Source organism: Papaver somniferum, chromosome 9, assembly GCF_003573695.1.
Source record: "Papaver somniferum cultivar HN1 chromosome 9, ASM357369v1, whole genome shotgun sequence".
Lineage (NCBI taxonomy): Eukaryota > Viridiplantae > Streptophyta > Magnoliopsida > Ranunculales > Papaveraceae > Papaver > Papaver somniferum.
The window spans coordinates 5231391-5247496 of NC_039366.1; the positions used below are offsets into that span (position 1 = coordinate 5231391).

Consider the following 16106-nt stretch of genomic DNA (forward strand, 5'->3'; position numbering starts at 1 on the left):
ATGGTAAAATTGGGAACCGTGTCCTTAGGTTGGCCGGTTGAAGTTAGGTTTTCCTTTGGTACGGTTTCCGATTCCACTTCCTTCTCAGTATTATCACTAGGTACGCGTACTTCCCTTGTATCCAAAGTTGAGTCTTCTATTTTCCTTTCGCTTCTTAATGTAACCGCATTAACGTTCTCTCTTGGATTCATGAACGGTTGAGATAGTAACTTTGTTAATGCTTGTGCCTCCAACTTACCCACTGTTGTAGCCAATTGCCCCATTTGAGTTTGCAATTCTTTTAACTGATTTTGATCGGATTTCTGTTAGCTTTGTTGGAGCATAGAAATGAGCATTTCAATCTTAGATTCTTCAATTGAAGCTTTTTGTTGTGGTTGGAATTGTTGTTGAAGACCACCCTGTCTTGCATGGGGATTAGGAGTTGCAGCTTGCTTATTAGCATAACTAAAATTTGGGTGATCCTTTAATCAGGATTGTAAGTATTGGAGTGTGGATCATACCTTGGCCTATGATTAGGAAATACATCATTTACTTCGGCTTCGTCTTCGTATGATGTAATGATCACTATTGTCATCCTTTGTACTACCTTTTCTATGTTTTTCATTCGTTGCTCTGATTGTAAAGTTTCTTCCATATTGCTAACTCTTCTGACATTTGAGTTATTTCTGGTGTAAAATTGTTGAGCATTCGAAGCCATACTCTCGATCAAACTAGTTTCCTGCGAGATTTTCTTTTCAATAAGTGAACCACCAGCAGCTGTATCAATCAAATTATGTTGCTGTGGAAGTAATCCTTCGTATAAATATATAACGATGAGTGTTGGAGATATGTTGTGGTGAGGGAAACTCGCCACCAATATTTTGTACCTATCTCAATATTCATAAAGAAACTCCCCAGTAATTTGGAGAATACCACTAATCTCTTTACGAACGGATTCTTCCTTAGAAGCAGGAAAATACTTCTCTAAAAATAGCTTTTTCATTTCAGTCCATGTTGTAATACTCCCTGGAGGAAGGTAATACAACCATTCTTCCGCTGAATTTATTAAAGAGAATGGGAAAGCTCGCAGCATTGTTGTATCACTGTTTTCGGTACTTTTCCTATGACTTGTCATCTTCTGTTGAAATTTTCGAAGATGACGATTCGGATCTTCACCTGGAAGTCCCTTGAACTTTGGTAGATGATGAAGAAGATTCAACTTCATCTCCACTGGGTTAGTGATTGTAATACACAGTGGTTGCGAACCTAAGCATGAAGATGTTAACTCACGCAGCTTCCCCTCCTGAGGCGGAGGAGGAGTTGGATTTGTACCGTCTACCATTTCCTCTGAAGATTCTTGTTACGTTTGCTAACGAACTTGTAGTACCGTTCCTCTACGAGTTTGAATACCGCACCTCTGATAATCCCAATCTTTCGGTGCCACAGATTAAGTACCTGAAAATAAAAATCTAGAAAACGAAATTAAAAACTAATAAGATAATCTAAAAACAATAATAAAACTAAAAGAAATAACAACTAAAGCTACCGACTGCTCCCTGGCAGCGACGCCAAAATTTGATGGCCGTCGTAAGTGCAATAAAATTAATAATCTTATTTCCACACAATTAAGTGGTAATATAATGGAAGTAAGGATCGTTCCCACGAAGAACAATGAGTTTTAGTTGTCAATGTGTCACAAAAGGGGGGTTTTGTTTTAGATTTTAAACAAAATAATTAATCAAAATAAATAAAGTTGAATTGAAATCAATAGAGAGAAATATGATCGAGGAATCCTTCTTCGTTAATAAACAGTCAATTAGTTATTATAATTTCCTACTCGTCGCTAATCATAGATTATCACCAACCGTGGAATAATAGCTAGATCAATGTTATCCCCTAAATTCCTTATATCACTTGATGCAGAAGTTCTCGCCTACCAGATTCTATTCACCTAAACCACCTAGTAGTAGATCACTTAAGGTGTAATTTAGTCGAATACTTTAATTTTTTTTTGAATTTATAGGTTGATCCTACTAGTTAGACTCTTAGATCAAGGTCCACTTTTTAGTGTTGTTTTACACACAATCGCTCCACAGAATCCCTCTGCAAGGTTTTGTTTTCTCTACTTGTGTACAAGTTATTCGACGATTACTTATCTCCTAACTCAATACTAGAAATAGATTAAATCAACAAATCAATTTAGTTGGCCACCTAAACAATCTTCAATCAATCATAAACATTAATTATAGTATAAACAAACGATAATCATATGAAGAACTTCAAAGTAGATTAATATAATAACTCAAATCTTGTTTACAACTTAGAATTCATACTCAATCAATATGTGTTTAGCTACTCATGGATTTAGAAACATCCATGATATACATATGAGAAAAGTTTAGAGATATCGTTACGATTGAAGAACCTCTCTGAATCCCTAGCTTTTGATCCCTGTGGCGTTTCTCCTCTCCAAGACTTACAATTTCGTGATCTTATGATGATGTTTCATTCATGACCTAATACCTCCTTTTATAGGTTTGCATTGCTTGGCCTTCACGTATTTAGTTCGGTTCAAGAACCCGACCCAAAAATATGAGATAACGACCCCAAACGTGACCTTAGGCCTTCCAAGGTATGAATACACGTTTTCTTACTTTACTGTATGCGTAACCGTTTTCATACTAAAAAATCCAGCAGAAATTTTCGGAATTAAAGTATGCGTACCCGTTTGCATACTTTACTGTCTTCGGTATTCGATAAGAGCTCGTTTTGGCCACAACGTCTTCGTCAGAACTCGGAATGACCTCATTCTTTTTGCATTTTTTTTATCTTTCAATTCTCTTTAATATGGTGATGAGAAAACCTTAATTTGAATGATTCAAGATCTTTCTTTGGCCCTTCTCTTGATTTTGAGCGTTTTGCTCCTTTTCGTCGCACTTCTTCCACTTCTCTTGGACTTGGGAAGTTGGATACTTGGAATACTTATCTTCCTAGTTATTTTCAGAACTTTGTAGCTCATTTTTGGATGATTCACCTAATAGAGTCAAATGAGATAAAACAAGAGTAATAATACGAATACATGCAAGAATAATAGCTAAAACAAGTATGGAATGGACACAAAAATCATATGAATTTATGCACTTATCATCAACATGTCGATTAAGTTCATATTACCATGAATCAAACACCAAAGTAGAAACTCCCAGAACACTGTTTGGTTGAACTCGAAAATTTTTCTATATCTCAAGCTTGTTGTCAATGTTAGATGCACAAAACTATCACTTGATTTCTAGTCTACTTAAGTCAAGTCTCGGACTAGAATTAGATTTTGGTAGTTGAGCACCAGACATCACTAAATAACCATCAAATATTGGAGACTTGAGATCAAACGAAGACATTTGAAAAACTTCATACAACGAGGTATGTGAAGATTGAACCATTTTATTTACTCATAAATATTACTACCATTCTATCTATATGATACTATGTCGTATGACTTCTAGTAGATATTGCAAAGAAGAAGTTTAAAGATTGTCTTGCTAAACTTCTTGAAATATGATTCAATAAATGGATGTTCACTGTCTTTAAAAATCTTAGTTCGAATCAATTTATTGTACAAGATTTATGTTTGTGGATTATTTGGAAGTTGCCCAAGCAATGATGTTTATATTTAATGCGATTGTGAATGTTTCAAACATTAAAAACAAAGCTTTCAGAACTACTGAAATATGGACTCAGGAGGGAACGCATGCCCAGTACACATATCATGGTGTTCTGAATTCGTCAAGATGGGAGGTACGTAGTGAAGTTATAACCTGAACCTTGTCAGGTGATGGAGAACCCTAGTGGGTCTCACATATATATATATATATATATATATATATCATGATACAACAAAGGAAAACATCGCTGATGTTAATTTTGATTGGATTTTATTTCTCTTGTCATGTTCATCACAAACAAACTAAATTTGTATAATTATATTTGATTCATAAATTTTCTAGCAGATAGATGATATGAAATAAAAAGATTCAAAATTAATAACATCGTTAACAACAACATAGGAGCAAAAATGACAATAGGTAATGCTAGTATTTTAATCATCGTGATAAATGATAAAATACCACAATAAGTAATAAACTGTAAATGCTTAATGATTAAAAAGAAGATTTTTTATGTTTTCTCGAATCAATGCTGAAAATCGAGAGACAAATTGATGTAAAAAGATTAAGATTGATTAATATATAAAAAGACACACTGCGCAAAAGTTACACATATAAATTCTGAGTCCAAATTATAACTTCACAACATAATTTATAAATTCTTTTCCTTATCTTATAAAAACAATATTGGATTTTGATGTTTATAAGTTTGTAAAAGAAAGAAACAACATAATAATGCAAAAAGACATGTTCATCAGTTTGTAAAAGAAAGAAATATATTTTTTCTATATCATAACAATGCAGTATATATATGATGCGAAAATAAGCCAACGAGTAAAATTTAGATAACGAAATTTCTTTAATTAATTTTTACCTGTCTTGGTTGATTAATTTACGGAAGAGCTGGGCCAACTTAATCAAGTTCAGTTAATTACAGTTCGATTATTAATCGATCTGTGATTAGGTTTTGAAACAGTAAAAGACAAGACTTCTTTCCTAAAACAACTTCAGGGAAATCTAGTTCGACAAGAACCTTGTTCATCAGAGAACCCTTGAAGAAACATTTAGAATCAAAATTACTTCAGTTAGAGCATTTTCTTGATTGTAAATATTATTTGTTCTCAAGGAATGGTAAGATGTGAGCCTTACTCAACGTTACCGATCGTGATGAGGAGGATGCAAACTGTTATCAGGCTTACACAGAGTACCATGATAAGGGTAAAACAAAAAGGAATATTACAAACCCCGAGAGAGTAAAACACCCTGATATATCTTTTGGTGCTTGTTGGGTTTCTTTGTTATTATAAAACAACGGCGCATATGTCTCTATATGTAATCTTATGCTCGGAATGCATGTTGATTTGCGGAGATGTTGGATAAAGTCGAATAAAGATTGTTACGAATTTGTACTACTAATTGAAAGATGAATCATTAAAAAATTTATCATTTTGAAATATAGTGGGATTTTAATGAAATTTATATTTCATTAAAAAATTTATTATTTCAAAACTATATTTTTGAAAGGGTTTGATCCACAAAAATTTATAAATCTATTGGTGATAATAAATTTGGAAAAGAAAAATTATTCAAAAAAATAGCTAGGATGAATCTAGGTGCATCCTGAGTTAAACTAAGATAGGTAAACTTTATACAAAAAATAGTTCACTAGATTCATCCTGGTCTAAAATGAGATAAAAAAAAAATATTCGGAAACAACTAAGATGAGTTTAAATATAAGTTGTCTTAAACTATGGTATAAAGAAAAAAAAGAATCATATGCGCCAAAAATATAAAAAGCGATGTTGGATATATCTTGGTTTAAACTTAGAAGAAAAAAAATGAAAATAGTTAGTATGGATCTAGATGTGTAAACTGAGATTATAAACATAGCACTATAATGATAAATAAGAAACATGTTACCAATAACAAATAAAATATCTTAAATACATTAATGAACTCATACTGATAAGTACAAGGAAAATAGGGTTCTTGGATGATTTGTGTTGAAATTGAAGAGTCCAATGCTTGTTGGTTGTGTAAGTTACGTTGTGTTCGTAGAAAATATTTGTATGGATTGTTGGTATGAACTATCGTTGTTAATTCTGTAACCGGTTTGATTATATTGATTACTAAACTTGATTTTTTTTCTTCTTTTTAGATTTTTTTTTTTTTGAAAACACTTTTGTAATAGGTAAAAACCCGGTGCCGGTCTTGAACCGAATCGATCTTACAGGTACAGATAGCGGTTCTTAAAATGAGGTACTGGTCCACTCTAGGTACAAGTACCGGGTTCATAAGAAACCTGGACTGTACCGGCCCATGTAGAGCCTTAGGTCCCTTCATGGTGAAAATGGCAATTCTGGAAATAATTTTGGTGGGGGTGGCCTGGTAGTAAAATTAGGAGTTTCTTTATAATCTTACACGAACACGTGGCAGAGAATGATAGAGTGTCGCCTAGCACATTTCAGCCGTTAATTTCTCTAGTCATACACGCGCCAAGATCTTTGATAATGAGACGACAAGATAAGCCCACTACAGAAATATCCCTTTATCACTTATCCACAGCTCTCTTTATTCAGCATCTTCTATTCTCACAAACTTCATCTCAAAACACAAACTGAATCTATGAAAACTACAGAAACTGGAGTTCGATGGCGGATTCAGTGTTCATGATTCAATGCGTGTTAGATTTGATGGAAATGTGGCCGGGGGCTTTGAAAAGTGCACCATACTACGGTTCGTTACCGTTCATGTGTCGACCTTAGCAGAGAGCTTAGAGTGCACGCATCTGGAAACTGCCGCCATCAACATCCGAGGGCAACAATAGCACCACGTCACCATTTGTGATCACCGTGGGTAAAGATAACACCACGTCACCAGTAGCGAGTAACCTTTGTGGGGTGAGGATTGCACCATGTAGCTGCCAGTGGCATCATGTTTTAATCATTTCCGGAATCATTTACATTGGACGACTTTGAAAAGTGGGTCACTAATTCAAGCAAACCACTCTCTCTTCACACATTTTTTGCGTGTAAAACAGGACTTGCTTGCACTCTCTGGATCTGGATCATAAAACCAAATTCATTTACACAGAAAGAACATCTCAAATTCTGATTTTGCTGTTCTCTGGTATCGCCAAAGTTTACAAAGGTACGTGCTGCTTCATTTAATTCTGTTTTCGAAGAATTATTTCATACTCCCTCCGTTACTTTTTAATATGCCAGTTTCTATAAACAAATATTTTAAAAAAAATAGGTCAGTTTTCTAATTGGGACCACTTTCAATAATTAGTTCTCTTAATTTCCTTAATTTTTTCAAAAAAAGAAACTGGCCTATTAAAAAATAAAGGAGGGAGTACTTCTTTTAGTTTAAGTAGTACTGAATTTTGGTGTTTCAAACTCCATTACAGAAATTGAATGATGGAGTTGTTGTTAGTCTATTATACTGAGCCATGTTTGTTATTCCCTAGTTGTTTCTGGGATTGGAAGCCGAAACTTACCGTGCATTATGAAAAATCAGGGACTGAAAATGTGGATGCTCCGGCTTTGCTTTTACTGCCTGGTTTTGGTGTAGGATCTTTTCACTATGAGAAGCAATTGAAGGATCTTGGCCAAAAATATAGAGTATATGCTTTGGATTTTCTTGGACAAGGAATGTCGTTACCAACCGAAGATCCAACTCCTTCGGCTAAGGGTGGAGAAGATGTTTCATCTAAAGGAAAGGACTCGGCGATGTGGGGTTTTGGAGAACAAACGGAGCCACAAATTATTCAATCGGGCCCACAAATTCATATTTGTTTGATTACGAAATGAATTGAGAAATTGATATATAAACTCTTTGATATATTTTTCTTAAAATTGAGTCTAACTGTCTAGTTGATTCTCTTGAAAGTATATTGGAGTTTTTCCATACATATTGCTAAGCGAAATATTGAGTGAGGTTGTTAAACCCCCTCTTTTTCAATTGGTATCAAAGCTGGCAAACACGTTGAAGACCTTACAACTCTGTGTTTGTAGCGATTTTAATTTATGGACAGTAGTGTTATCTATTAAAAACGCATCACCAGAGACAAAATTTTTGTTTCGATAAAATCTATTAATGAGAAATATTCATCTATCTCGATTATAGATGAACACTGTGTTTCGGCAAACAAAATTGCACTGATGAGTGTTTTCCTGATCTTTTTTCAAACGAGCTTGACTCTGTTGAAGAAAGGGATGCAGCCGAAGAGAAAAAACTGATTCTAAATCTTGTTAGAACTCAGGCTGATAGAATCAATTGGTTGAAATACAATGTCAATGATCTTATTGGTGTAGTAAAAGTTCGTGACTCAAATTTAAAGGCTCTCAGCGAGGACAACAACAAAGTTTACTTCGCTCTAGAGACTAACCTAAAAAAGGATGCCTTTGAAATTAAACACCTTTTGAGTAAACTCTCTATTCAAGGTTGTTCTAAAGAGTCCACTATACCAATCGCTTATGTCTCAACTAAAAATTTAGTTCCATAAGATAGTCGCAATCTCTTCCCAATTGTAAAGATGTGCGTGTATCTTCCTCTAATCAAGGAAAATTCACATCTATTGAAAGGAAGAAATCTCCTGACGACAAGGTTAAGGGTGTTCACTCTAATCACTCTGGTGATCAGAAAGTGTGTCTCTTTTGTGATTCAAAATGACATATTGAACAAAAAGGAAAATCCAGGTTGAATGACAGGTCAATTTTTCATCTTCAACACACCTTAGATCTAATACTCAAAGGTGTAACTTACATTTGGATGTCTAAACTTATCGGATTTAGTACTCACCCTGAGAATCCCTCCAGCAAAGTCATTTCAATTTGCTCATCATATTTTCGGACAAATTATGTCTCTGAAACATTTTGGTCAAGGAGAATTTAGAAAGGTTCCTCTCAACCTAATGAGAAAAGTTATGTTCAAGATGTGAGAAAAGATTCTTTAGATGAGAACAACATGTGTGACATGAAGGACAACCTTTTTCTGATAATTGCGGGATACAAGGATCTTATCAACATGCTATAAAAATCCTCCACACAAACCCCTTCTAATAAGGATTATAAATTTGTCTCATATTTTGATGACAACAAGTTTTATGGTGAATTTTCACATTAAAAAAATGTTTTCTAAAATTGGAAAAAAGAAAAGACTCAATTGTAAGCATCATTCATTCAATGAGCTTGGATCTCATACTTGTGCTAATTAATCACAAATATTTTTTTTTTTACTCAAGGATTGATTTTACTCATAAAAAATCATGTTGAGTAAGATATGCTTATATTCTAGTATACTTTGGCAAAATGATATCTTGTTAGTTGAGCTATCTTCTTATCATCCTTAGCTAATCTATTGTTCAATGACAGTTGTGCTTAAGTAGTAGTTATGTCTCTGGAATGTTGTGTGCTACTCTTGTGCTCTGAATTTTGTGAAAGGAAAAAATCTTCACGTAGAAAAAATATTGTTATTTATTATGTGTTGGTTTGTTTTTAAGGGTCACGTTTGTGTGCGTGCAAGTACCCGTGTTACTTGTCACGAACCAACTATGAAAACCCTAAAGAGTTGCCTTCTTTAAGAAACCATTTATATACAAAACTTATTGAGTTACGTACGCATAATCTAGGTTAATCTTTTGTCAAGGATGTATTCACCTTTTTGCACTGGTGGTTTTGCAAGAGGTTTTTTTGATGAAGGTATTGGTTTAAATCCAAGGGAAGGAAGAAAGAACCCAAGAAAAAGAAGGGAATCAAAATCCTAATGTCTCATGCTTCTATGCCTATTGTCATCAAGATGTTGAGAATGACGATATGATTTCTGCTGAAAGTTAAGCCTATTGTGTCATTATGCAAATTTTGATGGAATATAGGATGAACTTTTGTTTACAAGGATTAAGTTTATTACGTATCTATACAAATATTGATGAAAAATAGAATGAATCCTTGAATATTCTGCAGTATTGGTCTTTCCATGATCCATATATTTGTGAAAAGTATTGTGCGGCTCTGTAAGTTCTCTTATGTAAGCATTTTCGATTAAATTAATCATGGATTTTCTTGTGGTTAATTTAATTGAGTATTTTTGGATTATAAATTCATGTTTTCATGTTATTTGTTATTATCCAATAAAAATCCTTCTTTTCCCTCAAAAGTAAGGTCGCTCTTGTTGTTCTTCCGGGAATAACATTTTATAAGGGATAGTTCTTAATTGAACTTGCGCTTAATTGCCAAATCTTAGTGGGGAGTGCGGCTGTGAAATATTATATGGGTTATCTTGTATCTTTATAAACTCCTCGATGAATGTATTTAGCTTTGGCTATATGATTACATCTAAACAAAGTTGATATCTTTGTTTTGGTCATGAAGTGTTTCTATGAAAATTTCATGAGGATCCCACTAGTTTTCATACCTTTGCCAATTTATATTGACAAAAAGGGGGAGAATTAATGTGTAGTTTACACTATAAAAACATATGGTTTACGGAGCATTATGTAAGGGGGAGTGGTTTTCATGTTGAGATGGAGTATTGACTAAGGGGGACTGATACATATCACCATAGTATTGTTTTCAAAGTTGTGATACAATTGAACTTTGATGTTGTGTAATAATACTATGACACAGTACAACAATACGAAAACATCTTGTTTTTATATATTGTTATAGCTACAGATCTTCAACAACTATGATGCTGAATTGAACATCTATGGAATCATGGGAGTACTTGGAAGTGACGTAGATTTTAAGTAATGTTGAAGAACCAAGGAGATAAAACATTTGGAGGAGAAGCTACAAAGTTTATTTATATTGTAATCCATATGTATTGATAGTTTTGTCACTAGTATTTACAAAGGGGGAAATTGTTAGAGCATTGCTCGGTCGAACTCGCACGCGTTGTTATCTCCAGCTTGTTTGTCAAGTTTAGTTTCAAAAACTATAAGTCTTGATTTCTAGTATACTTCTAGTGATGTCTCAGATTAGGATAGTAAGTGTAGTTGAGCTTTAGACTCCACGATATTCATCGAATGAAGATAAAGAACTACTCAAGGGAACTTGTGGAACTTCATCAACCAAAAGGTATGTGGAGACTTGAACTCATCTATCACTCAAAATTCTATCTACTATATCTCCTATTTTGAGACAAAAGTCGTATTACTATATAGACTTCGATTATACGCATTTGATATTTCGAGCCGAGTTTATCTCGCTTATCTATTTCTCGAAATATGTGTTGGTAAGCTTTCTGTTTAACCAAGTTGATCGTTCATCCTTGACGCAAGTCAGAAGATGATCATGTGAAAATGGCCTTCTAAAATTGTTACATGATCATCATTTGGTGTATACTCGGAATGTTTCGTATTGGTTATTTGATCACTGGAGACTTGCTTCGAAGCTAATAGTTTGTGCGAGACAGCTATTGTCGTCTTCTAAGAATGTTTCAATGATTGAAATTATGGTTTAGAACATATGACCATGATTGGATATATATATAACGTGTATTCACATTTGCGTAAATTCCAAAATTCGTGAACCTTGGTATGCGAACCCGTACTCTTACTGGTGGGTTATGGAATTTCGGAAACTAAGTATGCATACCCGTATGCATACTGGCGGAAGTTCATATCCGAGAATTTCTTCTGGAGTTTGGAAGTGTACTAAGTATGCGTACGCGTTCGCATACTGACGAAACCCAAACTCGGTCCGGCTACTTAAGTATGCGTACCCGTTCGCATACTTGAGCAGGTTATGTTCTAAAATCGATTTGTTCATGAATAATACATTTAATAAATTTAGGAATGTAATCTTTACAAACATGGTTATAATGTTCAAGAAACTATTCAAGTGAATCACAATTGATTTTGCTTCAATTGTGTCTTGTATACTTATATGATAATATAAACAATCGAACAACTCTCTAACTAGTTTCATTTGAGTCATTTGAACTAGTTATGATGACGATGAATCGGGTTGATATGAAAGTGCTCATATGTCTAATCTTGGTTAACCACTATTGAACCAACTAAGTATACACGTTTAGGTACGGTTACCCTTATCCAAATGTTGGTGCATTTCATTTGTGTATAACAAGATAAGTTTGATATAGCGGTTGAAAGATATTAGTTTGAATCTAATTAGGTTTTCATCCAACGATGAATATTGAATGCTTTATTACTAAGCTAACACTGATTGCAAACCCCGATTTGAAATCTATATCAAGGAGAACTCTGACGCCTGGGAAACCTAATGCCCACACCTTCTGTGTGATACTAGTTGCGAGTAGAGTCGATTCTCCTTTAACCTTAGGTTTTTCACGGAACCCTGTAGGTTAACAACTTAAAGGCTTCATTAGGATTCTGAAGCCAGACCCAACTATTTTCTCCATAGTTGCATAATCTGATCTTGCTGTTTTCTATTGTGATTGAATACTATTTTCTTTAATATTTGCTCGAGATTTATCCCCGATAAGAAAGATTGAAAAGTAGCCACAAACATCTTCGTCTCATCGTTTGTGATTCCACAATATCTTGTTTCGTTAATCGATTAAGATTATTGAGAGCTGATTGATAATACTAGGCTATTCTTTGGGAATATGAGACCGATTTATCTTGGTTCGTGTTCACCTTGATTTATCAAAATACAAAACAAAACTCGTAGGTTTATCTGCGGGAGACAGATTTATTTATTCAATAGACTTTTCTGTGTGATACAAATTTGTTTATCAAGTCTTCGACTTTGGGTCGTAGCAACTCTTAGTTGTGGGTGAGATCAGCTAAGGGAATCAAGGAACGCGACTGTACCTTGATCACTGTAAGATTTGTTATAGCTCAACTACATTCCAGTTCGAAGTTATCTTGGAGTAGGCTAGTGTCTGTAGCAGCATAATACAGTGTGGTGTTCAAATCTGGACTAGGTCCCGGCGTTTTTCTGCATTTGTGGTTTCCTCGTTAACAAAACTTATGGTGTTTGTTTTATTTATTTTCCGCATTATATTTGTTTATATAATAGAAATATCACAAGTTCTGCATTGAGATCAATCAGTTCTTGAATCCGACCTTTGGGTTGTTAATTGAATTGATTGACACTTGAACATACGTTGCAATATAAGGGGTATTGCGAGAATTGAACTTGGATGCTCTCGCACCTAAAAACGATAATCATACCACTAGACCAAATACCCAGATAAAAGTAAAATATCATTGGCCCATGAAAATATGGAACCTACGAACTTCGCATTATTAGCACGACACTCAAACCAACTAAGCTAATGGGCCAGTTCAAAAAAACTATTTAGGTAAGCAACAATTGTTTGCTTTTAAATCCTTCAAAATCAATAATTCCTTCTGTACCTTTTCACTTTTTTTTTTGAATCTTTAAGTTTATGGATATACAATCATAGGGATTTGGGGCATCGAGATACGTTCGGTTCTACAAGATTGTGGGAAAATACTCGTTGCTTCTTTGAGCATTTATTATTGAAGGAGAAGAAGAAAATCAAATTAAATGGTCGAAGTCGATTTCGGATCTTACCATCATCCTTCCCTATTACATTTGAAAAACCTGGATATTTTTGCAATTTACTACTCTTTCTCTTCACGATTTACTTGTAATAGATATCTTTATTTGTATTGGGATTTTGATTATCTTGTATTTAAATGTTTTTATTATTATTGTAAGTGATCATGTAAAAACTATTTTGATTTGAATAAATTAAAACATGTTTATTGAGGAAAGAAAAAACTATTTTTCATATAGTTTTTTTATCCTATTTTAGGCAATAAGACATCAATATGTATCCTAATTATTATTCGTATAATTGTTTTTTCTTTGTTTAATTTGGTTTCTTAATAATATTATAGATCAACTTCTTTTTTAACTCTGATTTATATTTTAAAAGCGATAAATTGATTGTGATTCCTTTTTTAATTGAAGAGAGAGAGGAAAAATAAAATAAAATAATAAATAACATACGTGGGTATCATTGTCTAGGATTTTCAAGGACCCTCTCAACGAACCATATATAAATTTTACTTCGTCCACTAAGAAAAGGAGAGGGTAACTCTTAAACCATCAAATTTTTCAATCCATGTACGATATACACGTTCAGTTATGAAACTATATATTATATTTTTTTGACAAGGTAAAGCTAATATATATCTGAATACTGCACGAATAGAATTCTAACAAGAACAAGTCTTGTAATCTATATTTCAAGACACAAGTTCAACAAGAGCGAGTCTTGTAGGTTCTTTAAAGTTGAGTTAATATTGTCTAGGTTCAAATATGTACAACCTGTGATATTTTTATTATAAAGAAAACACAATATAATGAAGAAGATAAATGACGCAGACATCACGAAAAATATTTAACGAGGACACTACAATTGTTATTTTACATTATCGAGACCGCTGCTCTTCAGAAATCTTCTTGGAAGACCATTAGGTTATCTTTACAACATCAAACTGAAAATAAGACAACCACCCATCCAAAAAGATAGATAAAATTCCCCTCACTGCATGCTTGAAGGTTGTCTGAGAAAGTTGAATTTTTTATATACCAAACTAAAAAGCCCAAATCTCCCCTTTAGTATCCACTCAATGGAGCGCTCTTCCCGCAAGTACACCAGGACCTTTGTTGAATTTTTGTTTTCCCTTATCTCTACAAACAACACGGCTACCCAAAGTATAAATTTAAACACGCACATGTTGTTTCTTTTGATAATAGATTATTCTAACAACCTTGTATTTCTTTTGATACACCGTTGTTTTTAGAGTAACAAAAGCAATCCATCATATGAACCAACTCATCCGGAAATACCATAAATATTAAGGTGTTTTATTCTCTTGAGATCTGCAGTATTCCTTATCCTTTTACTATTGTCATGGTAGTCTTCATAGTCCAGGTAGTAATTTACATCCTCTCATCACGCTTGGTAACGTTGAGTAAAATTTTCATCTTACTCGCTACCTTATTCTTCCTTGAATACGGATGACATTTTTAAATGTGAGAATGATCTAACTGAAAACTCATGAATCCTATAAAGATACTTAGCCAACATTTACATGCAACCCCTATTTTCACGTTTACACACAAGAGCAACCTCCACAGAAATGTTCTTTCATTCATCATTATCATCAAGCCACAAAAAAAAATGATTACACTTTCTAGCTCCTATTAATTTTTTCTCATACTTTCCATTATCAGATGAAACAAGCTTAGGAATTGGAGCATCATAAAGTCTTATTGAGTCGTATACCTTTTATTTGTATGGTGATGACCTGATACAGAGGTCACCACCATACTACATGAACTGTTATTGAACATAAAATTAACAAACGCGAAATTATCAACACCAAGCCGACTTACTCTTTTACGAGCGTTCCCTCATGACAATACCTTCTGTATTTTTCTTGTCGTTGAAGGCTTTTCAGCAACATTGAGGACTCTATTTGGTTCCTTAAAAGAGATCCTGCAAAGAACAAAGATGAAAACGACGTGCAAGTACCAACTTGATCTTGATAAGAAAATGAGTGAAACTGAATAACAGATGAAGGAACCATTAGCAATGGTAACTCTACACTACACTCAACATAGGGCAACAAGATATTTTGTTTTTCATTCAATGAAGTCATAACATTACAACGATTTTCTTAAAAGACAAGAAACCCTAAAGGACTTGACCTAATCTATAACATCCCTACATGTGTGGATAGTATACCGGCAATGATTAACACAAAATTAAGCTACAAAACCTAGTGAAGGAATGCATTTTATCTCTCCGAGACACGGAGATTGGATCAATGTGGTTTATTTAGTTTGATCGACTTGTTTTAACCAGACCAATTTTTAAAGGACAAATATTGCTGGGTTAATTTTAATCTTACTATTTTATAGTTGAATATAATGTTAAACATGTTGATATTAAATGCAGTGTTAATGGTGATCACTGATAAGAAGGATCATTCAAATATACACTAGTCATAAGCTAACTCAGCTTATTTGGTCTAATTGCCAAGGCCTAAGCCATTTTGCACGGCCATGACTAAAGCTGCGCAATCATTGCGCTTCACCAATGCCTATCAACTACCCTTTCTGTGGGCACACGAACCACGCGCGTGTCCGGACGCTCACAATCAATCTTTAACATCTAGGGAGATTATGATGATGGTACCCTGGTGTTGATTCATTGGCTCAAAACCTTCGGGTTTATCATGGCCTCATCCAACCACTCCAGGCGTGGCGTTTGTGCATGGGATATAAGTATTAAGGAAAACAAAACATATAAGCAAACACGTGCGGAGCTAAATGAATGTAAAGTGCTGAAATGTAAATAAGACCATGGTTTACGTGGTTCAGCACTAAGGCCTACATCCACGGGATTTGTTGTTCTACTATGTTCTTCACGGTTACACGAATAGTTGAATGATTTTTGGGGTTTACATGTTTCTCTCCTCTCAGGGATTAA

At 34.1% G+C, this 16106-nt stretch overlaps 1 protein-coding gene across 1 annotated transcript; it reads left to right on the top strand.

Moving 5' to 3' along the window:
* Positions 1-5895: 5895 nt before the first annotated feature.
* On the top strand, positions 5896-15185 carry LOC113311210. The gene is made up of 4 exons (XM_026560055.1): positions 5896-5900; positions 6682-6791; positions 7161-7436; positions 15064-15185. Exons 1-4 carry the CDS (start codon positions 5896-5898, stop codon positions 15183-15185), a joined length of 513 nt encoding a protein of 170 aa, XP_026415840.1.
* The last annotated feature ends 921 nt before the right edge of the window (positions 15186-16106 follow it).